Source organism: Siphateles boraxobius, unplaced genomic scaffold (assembly GCF_051911475.1).
Source record: "Siphateles boraxobius isolate OS27281-9 unplaced genomic scaffold, OSU_SipBor_1 66, whole genome shotgun sequence".
Taxonomy (NCBI): domain Eukaryota; kingdom Metazoa; phylum Chordata; class Actinopteri; order Cypriniformes; family Leuciscidae; genus Siphateles; species Siphateles boraxobius.
The window spans coordinates 10,162,821-10,184,437 of NW_027509193.1; the positions used below are offsets into that span (position 1 = coordinate 10,162,821).

At 35.0% G+C, this 21,617-nt stretch overlaps 3 protein-coding genes across 12 annotated transcripts in view; all 3 read right to left on the reverse strand.

Moving 5' to 3' along the window:
* wnk4b (WNK lysine deficient protein kinase 4b) overlaps positions 1-6,375 on the reverse strand; it is a 77,817-nt gene extending 71,442 nt beyond the window's left edge. For 2 of the 4 annotated variants that reach the window (XM_077212131.1, XM_077212129.1), the window contains exon 1: positions 5,497-6,366. In XM_077212131.1, coding sequence (XP_077068246.1) covers positions 5,497-6,135 — 639 coding nt within the window. In that variant the 5' untranslated portion in view covers positions 6,136-6,366. Of the gene's footprint in view, positions 1-5,496 lie in introns of all 4 variants that reach the window. The other 2 variants (XM_077212130.1, XM_077212128.1) reach the window with 2 other exon arrangements.
* A 4,561-nt stretch (positions 6,376-10,936) lies between these two features.
* On the reverse strand, positions 10,937-12,770 carry coa3b (cytochrome C oxidase assembly factor 3b). The gene is made up of 2 exons (XM_077213827.1): positions 12,542-12,770; positions 10,937-11,192 (listed from the first exon to the last, which is right to left on the reverse strand). The coding sequence occupies exons 1-2, from the start codon at positions 12,714-12,716 to the stop codon at positions 11,086-11,088; spliced, it is 282 nt and encodes a 93-aa protein (XP_077069942.1). The 5' UTR covers positions 12,717-12,770; the 3' UTR covers positions 10,937-11,085.
* A 6,122-nt stretch (positions 12,771-18,892) lies between these two features.
* The window catches only part of arhgap27l (Rho GTPase activating protein 27, like), a 32,260-nt gene continuing 29,535 nt past the window's right edge, over positions 18,893-21,617 (reverse strand). For all 7 annotated transcript variants that reach the window (XM_077212136.1, XM_077212135.1, XM_077212134.1 and 4 more), the window contains 4 exons: positions 21,421-21,498; positions 20,788-20,922; positions 20,388-20,493; positions 18,893-20,253 (listed from right to left, as the gene is read on the reverse strand). In XM_077212136.1, the coding sequence (XP_077068251.1) occupies positions 20,079-20,253; positions 20,388-20,493; positions 20,788-20,922; positions 21,421-21,498 (494 nt within the window). In that variant the 3' untranslated portion in view covers positions 18,893-20,078. The remainder of the gene's footprint in view (positions 20,254-20,387; positions 20,494-20,787; positions 20,923-21,420; positions 21,499-21,617) is intronic.

A 21,617-nucleotide genomic window follows, 5' to 3' on the forward strand; every position in this document is an offset into this window, starting at 1 on the left:
ACAACTGCGGGTGACCAACACCAGGAATGTTGCACTGCTGAACCATCTAAACACAGACAGACAGATTTTTAGATGTGTGATTCACACAACTAATTATCATCTACTACATCTACTATTGATGGAAAAAGGCATATTTCCATAGTTGCAGAATTTGCACTACCACTTTTGTTAGAAGGGAAGCTATCATCACTTGACTTGAAAGGGCCACAACCTTTGGTTGAAAGATCCGTTTGCAATATAAGATCCAAAACAAGGTAAATCAGCGGAAAACATATGGTTTCTGTCTAAGTGGTCAAGCATGTATGGAAAGTGATGACATGCTATTACCATTTAGGATTCTAACGTGTTAACAGACATGGACTAAAAACCACAAAACTGGGGACCTCAACACCTTAGTTTCATTGTCAGACGTCACATGAAAATCTAAAAAAAGCAGCAAGATAAAGCCTCACTGTTGGCTGGGGGAAAAAACTGATATGCTGCGCAACTGATGCCACAACAGAGCTTCAGGCCACAGGCTTTGTGCGAGAAGTATTTGGAATGACGAAAAAGGAGGAGTGACGTGTCATTCAAGAGCAGAACGTGTGGCGAAGCAAGGCACGGTCTCAGCACTCTAATGATGTGTTGGGCAACAAAACTTCTTTTCACCAGCTGTTGATGCCCTTTATCCTTTTATGAATGCTTTTCAAGTCTGAATTCATTGGAATAATTGAAAATGAGATAAAGGGTGTGAAATGAACAGGATCAGCTGGTGAAATCCACCTGCTGTGCTGAACTACAATAGGTTGTATTCAAGCCATCAGAATTACGACTTTCATGCACTGCTATCTGTAATCACACAGTTATTAAGGTCAAAACATTGACTCGACAAAGAGGAAAATTGGTTAAATTGAAAATAGGGACTGCATGTGAAGCAGTTAATTTTAAAGAGAAACTCAAAGACATTCAGGCTGGTTTTTACATTATACAAAGCTGGGGAGTTGGCAAACTCTTATGCAGCCTGCAGCTCAGAAAGATGATGAATGCTTGTGAGGGAAATTTAATCCACCTTCAAAAGCCACAAGGCTGCAGCCCCTTTTTATAACACAGGTGCAAATAAATTGTATGTACTTAGCCATAAATTAGATATACTGGTGCTGTACTATTGAGAAATAAACAATGGCAAGACAAAAATCCTCCAAAATAATTTAGACATGAATGGACACCGGGGAAAAATACACGAATATTTTTCACAATATTTTACATTTCCATTAATCCTAAAGCACAAATCAATGCAACGCATAATTCAAAATAAACATAAGTGAAAAATCAATATGGACAATTCCTTCCTTAACATATACAGTACACGGTGGGCTATTTTTACAGACTTTTTGTGCAGTTACAGATTATATTTCATTCATTTACATTTTACATCAAGCTCAGCTTTCAGTTCTGAACAGGTTTTTTGAATTCATTAAATGAACCTACCCACACAACTGGCTGACCGTAAGCTAGCTATGAACACACCATAGATAGACCATCTGTTACACACTCTGACATACTTATTTCCACCCTCCCCCGCAGATTCTGCGGCCAATGGCCTCTTTTTCAGCCCAGCTTGTCACTTACATTCTATCTCTATCCAGCCCAACCACCTGACAGACATGCGAGTCCCTAGCATCTCCGCTCCTTCAACAGGAAATACAATATCAGACCCCACAGCTGGGCCACATGGACCGATGAATTAGTCAACAAGTGTGAGACACATCCACAGCATGCTCAGCTTCTAATCAGTGAGCAGCAGAAATAAGGCGGAGAGATAGGCATGAATGTAAAATTTAGTCTATATGTTCAAAATACATTACCATTAACATAACGCATATTTACATTAACATTTTATATGTAAGTAATTTTATAAATATCTGATGTTGATTTATATATATATTTAAAAATATACACATTTTTAATAATATTATATAACCTACTATAAATAGGGTGTAATGGTTTGTGGCAAAAAATCCAACCACGGTTCGGCACACACTTGCACCGCATTTCATCTCAAATCTGACGACACATATGCATTTATAATTATGGTTTGTTGAAAATATGCGTAAAACAGACAGAGTTTTCTGTCGATGGATTCGTATTCTGGCTTCCCCTAAACTTTGTTCAATGCGAGTGACGTACGCTCGAATATGACCAGTCATTTGTGCCAGTGTTGATAGCGCGTGAGCGAAGGTAAGAACTGAGCAGCAAACATTGGTATCTGTGTTTAAACTAAACTCATTTAACCCTTGTCGATTTAAACATTAAAGTGCAAGAAGGTGCGAAAGAGAACTTGTGTGTGCTGTGCGCTGTGAGAAGTGTGTGTGTGTGTGTGTGCGTGCGTGCGTGTGTCACACATCCGAAAGCCGCGTCTCAAACAGTACACAAATATTGAGAGTTCTCAATATATATTATAGAATACAAAGGAAACGTTTGCAATCCAATTCTAATCTATTTGTAAAGAATTTCTCACAATAAATATCTTACTGAAACAAAAAAAAACAAAAAAAACAACCACAAACAACATGTAAAAAGCATAAAACGATTCAACACAAGTCACAGGGTCGGGGTCTTAAACACATAAGGGCCATTCCTACACATGCACTGAATGAGCAGCAGTGCAGCTAAGCTCTGTGTTAAGTCATTCTTAACTTTGATCTCCCTTCACGTAAGTCGTCGTGAAAGAGAGATCGCTGAGTCTCAGTGAGAAACTTCAGTCAATCCCATTAGCAGCCCTAAGTCTCAAAGCAAATCTTGTCTCATTTTCAGAGAGCGTGGCCATCTCTGAGCGTAAGCCATCCTCAAGCGGTCACAAGCCACCGTCACCACGGCAGCTCTCCTCCACCAGGCGACCATTTACTTGCATTCAAGGTAAAATAAATGTTCAAGAAGATTAGCTCAATGAGCATGCCACAGACAGTGAGATGAGCAGGCAGAAAAATAAACTGCAGGATAAAGTGTCGCCAAAGAACGACAATTTCTCGGATAAAACTGTGTGGGGAAAGCAAGTTCTCTATGAGTGGCCAAGGGCCGGTAGTCTGGAAAGTCACAAAACCACTTCTCTGGCTGTTCAAAGATTAACAACCATCCTTTTTTCTAACAGTCAGCGCCTCCTCTAAAGCTACGTTCATATTACAGGCCTTCATTTTCAGATTTTTCTTTTTGTACATATCCAGTATTTTGCTATATTTGCAAGAATAAATCAAAGAAAAAAGAAATTAACTAAAGAAGCACTCATCAGAAACTGTGTTGACAGATCATCATCTGCTTTGTCCAAGAAAAGTGCCACTGGCAATGAATGACGACAACAACAGTAATGTGCACCTGTGCAGTGATGAGTTAAATGAAAGAAATACATGAATTGAAGTCTAATAGTCTATGCTGAGCTCTTTGTACAGTAGTGGTTTTGCTTCAGGACCAACAATTTACAAAAAGTGATGACACAACACAGTACCAAAAATGTTTTTTTTTTTTACAAAAGTAAACAAAAATGTCCATACAATTTTAATGTTAAGGGGTAAACAGAAATCATTTGACAGAAATCATTCTGAGAAATATGTAAATGACATGACTACTTTTGTGTGTGTGTGTGTGTTTTATATATATATATATATATATATAATGTATTTTGGGTCGTGTTTACTTTCAGAGGTGTAGATCATTGGGATCGCATTGGGATCTGGCTAATTTGGTTAAATTCTACCAAATAATACCTGAAAAAAAGAGTTCGGACATTCAACCTTTGATGCCAACCACCAATGATATGGGAAGCTTTTTCTCCTCCCTTTAAAAAGTTGATTTAGAGAAATTCACTATCCTAAATACAGTTTAATTGCATATTAATATCTGCATTTAGCATTGTTAATTTTCTTGGCATCCCATCCAAACCTGCGATCCACCAAATGAGAACCACATATAGTGATTTATTGAATTAACCAAAAACAGATTTGAAAAGCTTAGAATCAGATTGGTGGCCATTAACATTAAGACTGTAGTATGCACATGTTTTAGTATTCAAGTTTTTTCAGAAAAAATGTACTTGACAACTAATATGACCCCTTCTATCTGACTTCTGACTAGTAGCCACAGCATGTGATCACATATCACACATGTGGTCATGACATCTTGCATTATTACACCATAAGGAAGCCTGGGGGAAGGATTTTAGATTGTGGATTCAAGGTGAACGCATAGCTAACAGAACACATACATATAATAAAGATTAAGGATAGGCCAATATTAGACACTCTACAACCTTTAATTCAATTTGTAAAGTTAAAAATAACAGATCCAGCAGATTTGATCCGCATGATTTACATTGCATCAAGCAATGTGCTGATTATAAACTAATAAGCTTATCTAAAGTCTGGACTATCCGTACTAAACTGTTTGACAATCCACACACACACATACACACACACACACACACACACACACACACACACACACACACACACACACACACACACACACACACACACACACACACACACACACAGGTATTAAACTAGAAAAAACAAACTTAAAAACCTTGAGGTGAAAATAAAAATAGATTAACCCATCTATATTTACTTCTGAAAAATGCAACATGACATAACCTTGAGCAAGCCATTCCTGACTTGAGCCTTTCACATTAATCAACCTACTGACTCTCCATGTGAGTAGATGAGATCATGCCTCTTATGAGAATATACATTTTCAATGTGTCATCTTTTGCTAAATGACATATTAATTCTTAGAAAACCACTGCCTTGATTAGACTGAAATGTCACAGGTTGATAACCCAATCAACCGCCTTGCAAATATGTGACATCAGTATCATTTCCAGTGAAGAACAGATGCAGGGGGAATCTGACAACTAGATAGACAACTGCAAAGATAACAAATACATTCATCCGTTTATCATTGGGTGAGCCTATCAGCTGGGTGAAGTCATTGTATAACACAAAGACAATCTAAATGCTATCAATGCTTATCATTATTTTAAATAGGCCTACACCCTTCCTCATCATAATCATCATCACAAGATTCTGACCATACAGGACTTGCTCTGGTTCTTATTGCAAGATCCAATTTTACTGATTGACCTGATGGATCCAATAGGCTACACATCTATGCTGTAATTTGCTAATAAAACAATTAAGACATCCCCTCAAAGGAGATCCAAGAAAAAGGTTGTGATTGCGAGTCTTATAAGAAGTAGTAGTATTTTTACTTAGAATATATGTTTCAAACAACGTTGTAGGTACCAATAAAGTTTACAAGTTAGTTTGAGTCTCCTAAATGCATCGAACAGTATATCGATAAAAACCTAAGTAAGCCTACTGTCATTGTTTATCTATATCACAATACATAAAAAAGTCCTTAGTGTTATGTTTAAAAGTTACTGTAACTTCGCTAGGGGCGTCTTAAGACAATTTGGGTTGAATGAGGCGAACCTCAACCGACAGAGAATTTGACCCCCATCCTTACCTGCAGTTCACACCAAGCAACCTCCACGGTGGTCTCCGTGTCCAAGCCTTTGTAGACTGTCTTAAAAGACCCCCTTCCGATCTCAATGTTGAATTTCAGAAACCTTCCATCAGGTGAAGTCGCCACCGCTTTAGTCTCGACCTCATCCTTTTCCTCCTGCTGGCGTTTACTCTCAAACTGGGCTCTTGACAAAACGAGCTTTTTCTGGGTGCTTTCATCATCGGAGTCCGAGCTGGCATCAGCCTCCTGTGCGCTGGGCTCATCGGTGGCCCAGGAACCAGCCGGTCTCGGGTCCGAGTCTCGCGTCTCAGGTGGTGAGCTGGAGACAGGTGACTTTGGAGGAGAAGAGTCCGTCTTTTTCTCCTCGTTGGTACTTTCCGATAAAATGTTGTCGGCTGACCACGAAAGAGTTTTTGTCAAAGGCGCGAGTAACTCCTGGGGCTCTACGTCCATGGTCTGGAGTTTGTTAATCCTGTAGGCATTTCTCCTGGAGTTTGCCGAGTGTCTCCTCCGTCTCGGCGGCAGGCGAACTGGGAAGAACGAGTCCGCGTCAAAACCTCCAGGCAACTTCGGGAAGCCAAGACCAGCCATGTCAACCTCAGCCTGTGACATTGTAGTCGATATCTGTACTGTTAACATTAGAATTACAGCGCACAATTTAATGCATTCTTTGTCTTTGCATTCCAGAATTTCTCCATAACAACTATGCGTTTACATTTAGCTCAACAATATGCCCTCCAAACCATAAAAAAAGCTCGAGAACGAACTTATCCAAGAGAGCAATGCAAACGAGAACGCAAGTTCCGTTGAAATGTAACGAAAGCGTTCTCTACTGAGCGCGCGATGTGCCTTCGCTTCCCAAGTGCAAGTGTGTGTCTAGTAGCCTACGCTACTTTGCTATGGTTGCTCCTCCCCGTGAAAAAAACACCTTAGTAATTAGTCTGTGAGGGACCACTAACAGTCAAGCTACAATGCAATCCCTCACGTCTCAGATATTACAGTTGTTTATTATGGCAAGCCGTGCAACAAATATTTACTCTTTAAAATGTTATCACTGTAGCCTATTAATGAATTATTATTTTTTCAAAGTAATTATTCCAATAGTGACAAGTAGGCTACCTTTCCTTTCATTAGATCAGATATTATAGCCAAAGTGACTATATCTGTTCAATTAGTATTTATTCATCAAAGACAAGTACTTATTCCTTTGATATAGCCTAAGTCAATTAGGCTAACCAGGTAACAAATTGCTCGTTTTAAAATTTCCATTAAATTCTGAATCTGAAGTTCAGAAATATTCACCCCAGATCATTTTAGTTCACTCTAGTTGTTAATATCTGAATTTCAAGTTTTGCAATTTATTACCAGGTGACAATGGAACTATTGGGGAAGTATCTGTAAAAAGTAAATATAGTTAATAATTGATTAGAAATTAGTCCCTAATGGAATTAGGGACTATCTAAAATAAAAGCAGAAATAAAAATTCTTTAATAGATTCTAGTTAGTTTAAAGGAATAAATGCTGAAAGAACCTGCTTGCCACATGTCTATTGCTTAAGTTACGTTGGCTTTGTCTGTTGCAAGAGCGTTAAAGTCATTGAGTTAAACTCAGTGCAGGGAAACCCAGATCTTTGAAGTCACAAAGCAGTGAATTCAAGAAACAGCGGCTTAATAAAAATGCATATAAGTATCAAAACTTACCTATTTGAAAGTGAAAAAAAAGTGAAATTATTTCAGTTTGGTTGGTCATAGCCCCTTTATCACAATCATATTAGTCAACCTTAAAACTTGTACACATTCTTTCTGTACTGAAAATGATTATATCATGCAGTATTCCATTTGAAGTGCATGCCAGAATCATGCCAAATAATTTAAGAATCAATATGTGAACCCATCAGTCAACCACTAATCTAAATATTGGGGAGTATGTGCACCCCCCTAATGTAGTCATGACCCCATGATCATGTTACAATAAGTAGGCCATAACAGAAACTAATAATAGCTGATCAGCTGATGAGCAGTATCAGAGTTGCATAAACATAGACATCGGGTGTAATGAAAAACCTCTTCATGGCATGTTGATGTAAGCACAGACACTTTGATACAAATACACTAGACATGTTTGACAACATGACATTACACCAAATATGTTTGTAATGGCTTCATGTGACTAGAAATATTATCCCGTTCACATACAGCAGCAATCACTGAAATTTTCCCGCACCAGTCTTTTATCTCACCGTCTCTGGTCTTTGTTTTTATGCATTAGTTTCCTAGCAATAAAGCTGATGCCCAATAAAAAGACATGGACTGATTGTGACCGCACAGAAGCGTGAGGGTCAGTGAAGGTCTAGCCACTCAAACACGGGTCATCTTTTTCTGACTGAGTGTGTGTTTTTTATTGGCTTAAATACGCTTAGGATTAACTTTGAGTCGTCTTCTACCAGCGGGCCACCAGGGAGGTTTTATCTGCAGCGACCGGTGACTTATGACAACAGTGTTTATGTTCATTTACATAACAGTGATCTCAGGAGCATTGAACACTCAGGACAGGGGAAATAGGATAGGGATAGTTCACTCAAAAAATTAAATTGTCCTCCAGTTCAAAACTGTATCCAAATAACTTTGGAGACCATTGACTTCATTATACAATCCTAAAAATAAAGGTTCTTTATTGGAATCTATATGGTTCCATGAAGCACCTTTAACATCCATGGAAATTTTCCACTGGACAAAAGTTTTTTTAAAGTGAAAAAAGTTCTTTAGATTAATAAAATGTTCTTCACATTAAAAAAAAGGTTACTTTGAAAACAGTTTATTGAAAGGTCCTTTTGGGGACCCTTAAAAGTTGTCCTATGGCATCGCTGTGAAAACCACCTTTTAGAACCTTTTTAGGTCTTTTTTAGATTTTATTTTTTTTGAATTTCTTTTATGTTTATAAATAATTTTTTAATTCATCTGACTGGTACGGAAATTGGTAAAGGTTTTGGCACTTGCTATGTGAACACACACAAAAAAATCATGGACATGATTCCAAAGGGTTAAACGGTCCTGAAAAAATAGTCAGACTTGTACTCCGCAAAAATGGGGGACGAATTTCATCTAGTGAAATCTTTTGGTATTGCGGCCAAACAAAATCTTATTTTTTTAAGATCATTTTTTTTAGATATCAAGATCATATTTGGAACACAACTTGTTTAGATTTATGGCTTTGATTTTCTTGCAGTTTTAGAGTGAAACGTAAATTGTATTTTTGTGCATTTTATAATTTATTTCATAACAATAAACATAAAATTCTGTAACTCTTTCTAAGTTTACTTTTTTCACTTCAGCAAAAAATTTGCCAAGTGTAGTCTTTGAAAGGAGATGCTGTAAAGCATTCAAGATTTACGACAGTTTAAGTTGTAAATTTTGTAATGTTTGGTATAATTAAGTAAAAATAAAGTGAATAAATGGATTATAACTACAGCGTAAATAATTAAGTAAAAAATATATAAAAAATAAAATAAATATAAAATTCATACAATAAATCACATATAAAATACAAAATATGAAACAAAAAACATTATCAAACTAAAATATAAAACATTAATTTGAAATAATACAAAAATCAGTCATTTTTGACCGGCAAGCGAAGAGCACGGACGAAAAAAGGCTTTTTTTGAAATGTTCTTTTGTGTTCCACAGAAAAAAACAAAGTCATCCATTTTCAGAAGTGAAGTGAATAACATGAAGGTGAATTAAATTAAGACCGAATTTTGGATGAGCTGTTGAGCGGTTGAATTAGCTGGCCTACGACCTGAACGATGCACTTAAATGTCATCTAAAACAGTATCAGAACCCCAAAGGCTGTTTTTCTGACAGCTTCGCTGGAAAGCTTCGTTGAGCTGAACGACCGAATTTCACAAGCAAAATCACGTGTCTGAAAACGAAAAAGAAGATATGAATGTGGTCCAGAATGGAGCTAGAGATGAGCTTGCCTGGAGGAGATATCTCTGACCCCCACAGCGAGATACTGTATAGCTAGTGCCTGGGACTCTGAACTGACCCATGTGACACACAACAAGCTCACAAGACATACTTGTGTGAGTGTGCACGCTTATCAGGATCAACATATTGCTGCTCCGCCGATATACAAATCAACCCCTCCCCGTTTCAAACTTTTGCAGAATCGTGTTGGATTGAGAGAGGACAAATACAGTATAATCGTGTGACAGAAGTCGGTCATGTGAGAGAGGTGATGACAGTTGTTATTCTCACTAAACAGTGCCGGCCCCGCATCAGCTTTCTGTATCTCTGTATCTCTGTGCAGGGTCTGTATGAAGGGCATATGCTCAGAACCAAGCTTTCATGAAGGGAATAAACACAAGGAGTAGTTTAGTTTCATAGATGAGTCAATACAACTATAATTCCAATTTATATTCCAGGTTCAATATAACTTATATGCAAGTTAACATTAAGCATTACCACAAAAAAATGATTTCCACTCACCATTGCTTTGCTTTATAATAGTAATAATTATTATTATTATTTATGAATTTATTTATTGCCATGTTAGCATCAAATGCTATACACAAATGCTATATACAAAATATAAATAAAATAACTACATAAAATATTTTAGTGTAATGAATGATAGAAACTCTAAAATTTCCTAAGCTAAAACCCTTTTTAAAAACCTCTATTAATACAATTTCGGAATGAAACTTGCATAGTCCTTTTCTTAAAAAGCAAAAAAGGTTCATAGCTCATATATAAATAAAAAGGCACTAAATTGTAACTTTAAATTTGCACAAAAAGTTAGTAAGCATTTTTTTCTTTTTTCATATCTTGTGGCTATATTATTAAAACAGAATATTAACATTTATGGATTTACCCTATTCACTTCCACTGTAAGTGTAATCCAAATTTTTGATCTCTTTAAAGAAAAGGAGGGAAATTTAGTCTATTAACTAAAATGTAGTTTATTTAGTCAAAATTACACCACAATTGAGCTTAAATATATGTAACCTGTAATTTTTCTTTAACATCCCCAGTAAGAATATTATCAGAGTGTAAAATGTTACATTTAACATAGCTAGCTCTATGGGCTACGGCTTTGCAAATCTTAGGATTGTTATTAATACTGTATGTACAATTTTTTCATTATGACATAAAGAACGAAATTTGTTATATTCTCCAGGTTTCTCAGAGAAATCCGGCCCTCTATATCAATGATCAGTTTGTTCCGTAATAAGAAATATATCAGTACTGTTCTTGAATGACACATGACCGGAGAGGTACAGTATGTCCTAAGCTTATCAAGATATGAGTATTTACTGTGAAAACAAATGAACAACACCTCCTCTTGATGGGACTGCACATACTGCCATCTAGTGGAATACTCTTTTTTTAAGTCACAGTAACTATTATAACACAAGAAAAGGCAAAGACGAGAATGATTCAAATAAATAAATCTTTATTGAAATCATTCCTTAGTGAAATACGCATTCATTTGCTTTGTATCATATAATGAGGCCACTGGGAAATAAATGTTCATTGAGACTAAGCAAAAGATCAACAGGCTCAAACATCTTCAGCATCACTAAGACTAAGAGTTGGCCCCCGTCCGGGGCCCTTTCATGACGAAGGTCTTTGCCGCGTCGTCAATCTCGTCCATGATTCTCTCCTGCCTGACTGAGAGAATAGTGTAGCTGACTGATGGAGTGATGTAGTTAAGGCCATCAAGTCACACAACTGGAGTATGAGTAGCCTATGTGAAAATGTGCTATTAACATATTTAACGGAAAAAAAAATGGATTATGGTGCAACCATATTTTTTTATACTGTATGGTACCATGATAATACAATGTTTTTTATGTTGTTCACTGTCCTTTGGTACTTTTTTATTTTAAATCACGTGATAAACAAAGGGCCACCAAAATACCAGTGTTGCTAACATGTGATCATGATTTTTAAAAGAAGTCTCTTCTGTCACCAAGGCTGCATTTATTTAATAATAATAATAATAATAAAGGTAATATTGTGAAATATTATGACAAATTTAAAATAACTGTTTTCTGTTTGAATATATTTAAAATGTAATTTATTCCTGTGATGACAAAGCTGGACTTTCAGCATTATTACTCCAGTCTTCAGTGTCACATGATCCTTCAGAAATCATTCTATGATGATGATTTGATGCTCAAAAAACATTTATTATTATTATTATTATCAATGTTGATGAATAGAAAATTCAAAAGAACAGTATTTATCTGAAATGGAAAGCTTTTGTTACATTATACAATACCGTTCACAAGTTTGGGGTCAGAAAGATTTTTTTTTTTGAAAGAAATTAGATGAATTAATACTTTTATTCAAAAAGGATGTATTCAACGTATCAATAGTGACAGGTAAGATATTAATAATGTGACAAAAGCTTTCTATTTCGAATAAATGCTGTTCTTTACTTTCTATTCATCACAGAATCCTGCAAAAAAATTACATATTAGTTTTCAACATTAATAATAATCAGAAATGTTTCTTGAGCAGCAAATCCTCATATTAGAATGATTTCTATCTATTTGAAAATCAGCTTTGTCATCACGGGAATAAAACGCATTTAAAAAAATATTCAAATAAAAAAGTTATTTTAAATTGTAATAATATTTCACAATATTACTGTTTGTTATGTATTTGTAATCAAATAAATGCAGCCTTGGTGAGCATAAGAGACTTTTTTTAAAAACATTTTTAAAAAACGTATCGATACCAAACATTTGACCGGCAGTGTACATTTATATGGAATGGCCTTCAAGGTTAGGAATGTTCTGTATATATTTTAAATATTAGCTTAGCTAATACTAAAAAAGTTTTACTGTAGTAACATGTCATTTTTAAAAAAATATTACCAGAAAGAACGTTATAATATAAATTGGCACAGTTAAGAAATTATGAGCAGCATTTATTATATGGTTTTAAATTAAATGTGCATAATGATGTTTATCCACTTATGAAAATAAATCATTTGAGGCTCAGCTGTCATGTTATGAAACTATGAAGGATACATAGGCCCACCACAAAGGCTCCGATGGTCAGTCCCGTGATCAAATTACGGCTTCGGAGTTGTTTTGAGTGCCTTTTCCAGTATTCCAGTTCCTGCTGTCTTTTAAGCAACTGTTTCTGGGCAGGTGTAAGATGTTTCGGCGCTGCTGAAGACGCGTTTTGAGTATTTTCCTCCATGTTTGTTCCGTCTTCTGTGACGTCAGACGCGTCAGACGGCGGCACCAATCAAATCATCCAAATGCGACACGTCGGTGTCTCGCTGTGAACAACCAGGAGGTGTCGCTATAACTACGAGGAATATTAGGACTTTTTCACCAACAGGGTTTAGATTAATCCAGGAATAGTTAGATCGTTAAAGTAGGACATTTAAGTAGCTTTTTAAAACGTGCCTCAGAAAAGAAACCGTACGTGTGCATCCTGAGACAAAACAATGGCACTGACATCTTAAAATATACAAAAACATCTTCAAATATAGTTGCTTTCGGTTACAAACAGCTCACGGAATTATCAACTTTACGTGGGTTGTGCATCGGCGCGGATGAATCCAATGTTTTGAGGAGAATTTGCGGCTGTCAGTCACTGTGGGGTGTGGATACTGTCATTCGGAATCAATATGGAGCTAGAAATGTGTCTTTATTACATGCGAGAAAATAAATTATCTGAGAGAAGAAAAAAAAGTTTGAGAAAAAAACTGATAGCAAAAAAGCATTTCATGAGAGAAAAAATAACATTTGAGAGAAAAAGTTTTCATACCAATAGCAAAAATAATATTTGAGACTAAAAAAAGTTTTTTCTCATAGAACATTAAAAAAATATAAATTTGAAATTTGTAAAATTATTTCAGAGAAAAAAATCTCTCTCAAAATACTTTGAAAAAAATCTCAAATACATATTTTTTGCTATCAGTGTGAAAACATTTTCTCTAAAAAAAAAGTGTTTCTCTCAAAACACTTTTCTTTGCTCTCGATGCAATTTTTTGCTCTCGTGTCAGGATTTTGCTTTAGCTGTGAAAATTGTGTCATGGGCGGGGCCACGTTCTTTTTTTCCTATGGGAACGTTGCTATTTGATCTAGAGACGTGCACTCCCAACGCAGCGAGAGTGCGGCGCGGGACTAGATTTGATGGCCGAGTGCGATCGCGGGCGCGGGCTGTAATGCACTCACTCTGTATGTGTGTGTGCGGGAGAATAAAACGATTAGTGGGACTCCCGCAAACTAGAAATATATATGAATAAAACATAAAAACGAATACATTTTTATTCATCTGTTGCAGAAAAGCAACACGAACAACTAAAACAAAATACATAGGATTTACAGGCCAGAGTTTCGTTTTATAACATGTTTGCAGCGTTGAGCGATGTAGCCAATCACAGGCATATGTGTTGATTTCTTGAACGCAATGGCCAATCAGAAGCATTTATAGACTCCCCTCACTGCTCAAAACGGACTTTTTGTTCAGTGCTGAATTCTGTATGCTGGGAAATCCTCTAATTATAACAAACAAAGTGTATATATTATGAAAGATTCATTGTGCAGTCAGCTTCATTGATAATAACAGAGATGTGTGAGATCTATTAATTAATTATAGTTAATGTGTCTGGCCGGACTCAGACACAACATCCACGGGTTCGGGTAGGGTCGTGCTTGATGTTTTGGGCCCGATCTAAGCTCTATGTTGAGCACGGACACTCCAATGTTTGGGTAAGATGATGACACACACAACTGGATGTTAGCTGGCTGAGCAAGTTCAGCATCACTGAAGATTAAACATTAAAAATAGCACTCATATTCATGAATGAATGTGTATTATATTATTAGCTTGCTAATCGCTAGTAAAGCTAATTATTAATTAGCCATCATGCTAGGTAAACTTGCATGAGTGCTATTTTTTAATCTTTAATCTTCAGTGATGCTGAACTTGCTCAGCCAGCTACCCATCGAGTGTGTGTGTGTCATCATCTTACCCAAACATTGGAGTGTCGGTGTTCAACTCATAGACTGGTTCAACTAAGGCAGAGACGGCATCTATCTAGGTGAACCGAACGCGAAAAATGGTGTAATGATTCAGTTCTACTCCCAACACAAGACGATGCTCAAACCGACTGGCCAATAGGAACGTTCCCATAGGAAAAAAAGAACGTGGCCCCGCCCATGACACAATTTTCACAGCTAAAGCAAAATCCTGACACGAGAGCAAAAAATTGCATCGAGAGCAAAGAAAAGCGCTTTGAGAGAAACACTTTTTTTTAGAGAAAATGTTTTCACACTGATAGCAAAAAATATATATTTGAGATTTTTTTTCAAAGTATTTTGAGAGAGATTTTTTTCTCAGAAATAATTGTACAAATTTTAAATTTATATATTTTTTATGTTCTATGAGAAAATACTTTCTCTCAAAACTTTTTTTAGTCTCAAATATTATTTTTTGCTATTGGTATGAAACCTTTTCCTCTCAAATATACTTTTTTCTCTCATGAAATGCTTTTTTGCTATCAGTGTGATAACCTTTTCCCTCAAACGTTTTTTTTTCTCTCAGATCATTTATTTTCTCGCATTTAATAAAGACACATTTCTAGCTCCATAGTATGAAAGATTCTACTTTCTGGATTGGAAGTATGATCAACATAATAATTTTTTACAGGAAAATGTCATCTGAACAAGTAAGTAACATCCACTTTTGTTCTGACCAATTAATGGGAAAAAGCATTGCAGTAAATCGAGCTGATTAAATCTAATGATCGCTTATCATATCATGTCAGTCAAACCGTGCAAATTATACTTTGCTCTCAAATTGTTAATATTTTCAACATCAGCATTGCGTGACTACATGTAATGTCCTTCCGATATTTATCCTTGTAAACTTGGGACTGCATGGTTGGTTGCAGTCTCTTTTTTTCTGTAGCCCCTCACGGTTGAATCTCCAGTTGTCTCTGGTGATTGTCATTTGAACCTTTCTGGATCCGCCGTCAAATTGATAAGTTTATATGCTGTGAGAAAAGGCTATAAATCTTTACCTCCAACATCCTTACAGGCAATAGCCTTCTAGCCGAGACAACTTCTTTATTTATTTACAAAGAAGAAACAGCACTGCACTGAGTACATTAACAAAAAAACAAAAATAAATACATACATAAATAAATAAAAGTAAATAAAAGAACTAGCTCCTCAACAAGTAGGAAAAAAGCTTACATAGTTCTTAAGAAATGTGTTGTTCTTACTGTTATCGATGAGTTTAAGAGATTTTACAATAAGGGAAATCTCAGCAATGAGGACATCAAATCAGGCAAAATCTTGAGAAATTTGTTTTTGTGAATAAAAAATTTACAATGCAACACAAAGAAATTAACAACATTATCAATAGCATAGTCACTCCCAGAAAAATAGAGGAATATATCCTTCAATGAAAAGTTTAAATCACATTTGATAAAATGAGAAAGATAACAACCCAAGCTCTCCCAAAGAGGCTTAACCTGATTGGAGTGGTAGAATAAATGAAGCAAAGTTTCTTCCTCAACCTTGCAAAATACACACAGGTAAGAGATATCAACAAAAGAGGCAATTTGTGAGTTGGTTGGGTAAACATTATGAAGAATAATGCATCTCTATTTTTATTGGACATACAATACTTCTCTGGGAGTAACCATGCCCTCTTCCAGCAAATACTGTCAAAAAAATGATTCCAGAAAGATTTACACAGTGTTATTAACTGTAACAATAGCTTTATAAGTTTACTATTAAATTTTTTTTTATCAATAAGGCTAACTCCATCCAATAAAAGTTTGGGCATAATGGTTTTTCTCTCATTAAAGAAAAGGTGTGTTTTAAATAAATGCACATAACTTGGAGACAAAGCTTTGATGACAGAATTGAAAGTTCTAGCAGGCAGACAGTCATAAATTCTTCATATTCCAGTATACTGCCATCATTTTTAAATAAATCCAAAACAAAAACAATGCCTCTATCATACCACGCATCCATAAAAAAAGATTTGTTTCGGATTAAAATGTTCAAATTATTCCACAGAATTTCTTTGTGTGGAGAAAAATTGTGCATATAACACAATTTCCAAGCAAGTAAATCTTGTTGGTGAAATTTGGATAGAGAAATTGGTAATTTAGAAGGGGAGAAATTACATTTTAAAAGAAACTCTAAACTGCCTATACGAAATATGGCATTGGGGATATAGTACCAAATTGAGCCATTAGCCTACTGCAAAGACATTTTTTTAACCAACTAATTCTAAAAGAGCTGACTAATTCTTTAAAATGTAAAACTTCCAGTCCAGCCTCAGAGCGTCTATTAGACAAAACAGATTTCCTAACTTTGTGAGATCTGTTCCTCTAAATAAAATGTAGTAAAATTTTGTCAATATCATCACAGATTTTGTCACTAACAAATAAAGATAAAGAGGGATAAACACAACGAGACAAACCCTCTGCTTTAGAAATAAGTACTCTCCCATAGATTGACAGATCTCGTTGTAGCCAACAATTAAATATGGTTCTTGTTTTCTTTATTTTATGTAAAAAATTAAGTTGTTGGCGGAGCAATCTATCCTTAGTTAGGAAAATCCCCAGGTACTTGATACAGTCTTTAACAGGTATATTGTGCATCAATGTTTGTTGAGTGTCATAAATACAGAAAAGTTCACACTTTGATACATTTAAACCTGAAGCTGCAGAGAAAGAATTAATAATATTGATACACAAGGGAATTTGACTTTGGTCTTTAAGAAATATGATTGTATCATCAGCTAGTTGAGATATTTTAAATTCTTTACCAAATATAGAAATACCTTTTAAACTGGGATTTTGTAAAATAACAATTGATAACAATTCAACAGCTAACAGAAAAAGAAATGGAGAAATGGGGCAACCTTGGTGCACTCCTCTATCGCAATTAAAGCGTTTAGTAGTTTGAAAGCCAACCGAAACTGAAGAGTTAATATCATTATAAAGCATGCCCACCATGTTCATAAAATTAGATCCAAAACCAAAAAGGCTAAGAGATTTAAGCAAAAATTGGTTTTCTAAAGAGTCAAATGCTTAATAAAAATCCAAAAATATTATTATAACTTCTGAATCAATATTCTCTGAATAATCAATAAGATCAAGAACTAATCTTATGTTGGAGCTAATATGCCTATTTTTCATAAATCCATTTTGTGTTTCGCCAATTATACTATTAAGGCCAGATTTTAAACGAACTGCCAAAATTAAAGCAAGTAATTTATAATCAACATTTAACAGTGATATAGGTCTCCAGTTTTCAATTAAAAGTGGGTCTTTATCAGTTTTGGGGATCAAGGAAATAAGACCCTGCTTCATTGAGGGAGTCATCTCTCCTTTTTAAATACAGTCTTTAAACAAACTATGTAGAGGTTGCCATCAGTTCCCTGGAGATTTTCCCTTCTTCATAGATTTCAGTGCATCCTCCAATTCAACTGTAGAGATATCAGAATCACAAAGTTGCTTAAAGTCGTCCTTAATACCTGAAATCTTATCATGAATACTCAAAAGAAAATCATCCGATTTTTCTTGAGAAAACTGAGAAGTATAAAAAAATTTATAAAAGGAGTATACAAAGGTTGAAATCATTCCTGGATCTTTACATAAAACACTATTAATGTTTAAGGCAGAGAGAGATGTCTTTTTACGATTTCTTTTTTCAAGAGCAAAAAAGTAATTCGTGTTTCTTTTGCCCTTCTCGATCCATTTTGCTCTAGAGCGTATAAAAGCACCTATCTCTGTGTACATATTTTCAATTTGCAAATGACATGTGCTCAATTCTACCTCATCCTCTTTACTGGGATTTTCCTTCTGCATTAACACACTTAATCTATGAATGAGTTCTAATTCTTTAATGTTTTTTTTCACTTTTAATTTGCTTACTTCTATTAACAGCAAGGTCTCTAACTCTAAATTTAAAAACACACCTTCTTCATGTGTAGCCTACAGATGTGACGTAATGATGCAAAGACATGTTTACACGACATTTTTACAAGCTTACCGTTTTGAATCGAGCTAAGGCAAGCAGATAGTTTTGACCACTGGCTGGTTATGTACTTGCTCAAATTTATTTTGGATAAATTTTAACTTAAAAAGGTTACGGAATGCCGCTTTAACTTTCTATTAATTTTCTCTTTCTATGCATTATATGTAAGAATTATTTTTTTCCCCCTGTATTATTTACTTTTACTACTGGGCTATTTAGGACTATCATATTAGTCCATAAAAAGACTAAATAATTATAAACCATTAAAAAAGTACATAATCTTGTTTAAATTGACAAACTGGTTATTGAATGCTTGAAAATATCTCGGTGAACAATAAACAAAGACAGGAAACCAAAGAGTGAAAATGAAGGCACCATATTTATTTATAATTTCTCACATTGCATTGATATATAGTCCAGTGATAATATCTGTTCACTATCTTAAATTGATGTACATACTTTTCATCTGACTTGCAAAATTATTATTGTATATATGCACTCTTTTAATACTAATAACATTTCTTCCTTATATCTTGATATATTTCCTAGATTTCAGTAATCACCAGTGTAAAAAACTATGCACATATTTGCATAAAATTAAATATGGTTAATCTGTTTTATTTACAGAATATGTATCTCTGTAATTAAATGAAATTGCCAAATATTTCTTAACCATACTTTTATATAAACAACATATGTAAAATATGTACAGCTTTAGTCTACTACATCCACAAAGTTTGTTTTTCAACATCCACATTTTACTTTACTGCATAATGTTCCATTGTTCATATTCGTTTTCATACGTCTGTACATTGTACTTTCAGCATTTTAGAAACATGTTTGATCTTAAAGATTAAAGACAGTGAAAAATGTTAGTCAGTGTACAGTTTCTTCTCAGTCTCCTTAGCAAAAAAGTTCATAGGCCTAGAGCTTCCTCCATGTTGGTGATCAAGCACTCTAAAACCCAGGTTTCATCATCAAGATCTTCTTTCAGAGAAAAATCAAAAAACATACCTTTGTAGAGGACCTTTACTTGTTCATTCAACATCTGCACAGAAATCTCACAGGAAAAAACTTCTTTGTTTGGCTAATTCAAAAATGTTGTTGTTCCACAGGAACTGTTTTGGATGAGTAGCAATAATATACAGTATATTATTCAGTAACAAGTACAAGTATGTGCTCTGCTTGTCTAATATCTTCAAAGCAATTGTTGTACGTTTTTTTTCACAATGTTCTCATCTCAAACATAAAACCCTTGACAAATTAGAATTTGTCTTTCTTTATAAGATTTGGCGGTACCAAAAACACAGATTGCATTCAAGAACAAGGCAGTTTCGAGGTACAGATCCTCTTGATGTTTCACAGGGCACTTATTGGTTGAGACGTTTTGATTAGTTTTAATAAAAAAGAAATATTGAATGGGACAGTCAATATCCAATCAGTGGACAGAAAACAGTCAGTAACCTTGTTCATTTCTCTGGAAAGATGATGGGAACGACAGAAGATGTGCTGATGGTTGTATTATCTTTCCTACCATTTTGTAATTTCATTTGGGTTGGAAGAGCTCATTGAACTCGTTGAGTATGAGCTCCACAATTTGGTTCTGAAAGACCATGTGCATGGTGATGTTGGACTCCTCCTGCGGTCTCAGCAACGTTGGGCCGAACACGATGGCCATACTTTGGACAGACATGCGGTTCTGCTCACCATGGTCAATTACTCTGAAAGATGGGTAAATGGATTTAGTACTTCAACAGACAAAACCAACATATGTGACAAAGATCCTCATCATACTACTGACATATACTACATTAAAACGGAGCAAAAAAAAAAAAGAAAGAAAAGAGGTCCATACTTTCGGAGATGTTTGAAGAGAACCTCCATGGTGTCGTGATTGGGTAAAGGCAAGTTTCTCACCAGATCTCGTATATACGACACTTTCTGGCTGTAGTCACTCATTTCTAGAAAACAAGTACAATTCTTTAATTTTATCCCGTTGAATTGTATTAATAGACATAATAATCAAATAAGTCAAAAATAATCAAGAATCACACATTTCAGAGTTCATGATGCAACGATTAATTTAGTAAAGAATCATACCAAATCAAATTGCTGTCAAAGCAAACATACTGTACATCCATGTCAAAAATATATTATTTTTAATATCTAACAAACTCTGTAAAAAAAAAAAAAAATCAACAGATTTATTAGGTACACCATTCATTTGTTCTCTGAAACAGGACGGTTATACTTACGAATGGCTGCGATGAACCTATCAAAAAAGCTGAAGGGGAAAAGAGGCTCAGGAAGTTCACGAAGGAAAAGCTTCAAAGCTCCTGAGATCACATGGATCTCTTCCCACTGCCCGTCCTCCAGATCCAGATCATCTTCTACAGAGAGAAAGGAGAATACAGTTTTGTATCGTCAATAAAACAAACTTTAATAAGAAAAATAAGAAATCATTGTTTGAAGGAGATCTCACATTAAGTTATTATGATTTTACAGCATCAACAATTTATATTTATTATTATTTGTACACTTTTTTTATGTCAGAACATTGTTTAGAGCAGAATAGTTAAAGTACAATGACAAAACAATTAAAAACAAACTCTTACTGATTTGTAAGAAAACTATGTAAGCTCTTTCAATTTGACCATTGATGTAATTTTTTTTTTTTAAACAAACAATTTTTTAATAAAATTCAGAATAAAATCTTTTACTATAGCTGTAGCAATTATGGTGTTTTGTTTATTTCCAGAGTAGTCTATAAATTCACTGTGATATAGTGAACAACTCAATCCTTAATAGTGGATGTGTACAGTGAAATGGTTTAAACACAATAAAAGTAATGGCGGTGATCTTTCATGATGCGTCTAGTTCTTGTTTACCATGATCAGCTTTAAATCGCAGCCTCTGGATGACAGCCAGGTTCCCGCTCACTCTGTAGATTCCATCTATTTTCAGACCTGCACCAGGCAAACAGACACTGACACTTTAGATTCCTTTTCTTAAGGCCCGTTCACACCAAGAACGATAATTATATTATATCTGTTTGTTTATCAGAAGCATCCTGCAGTTTTGTTGT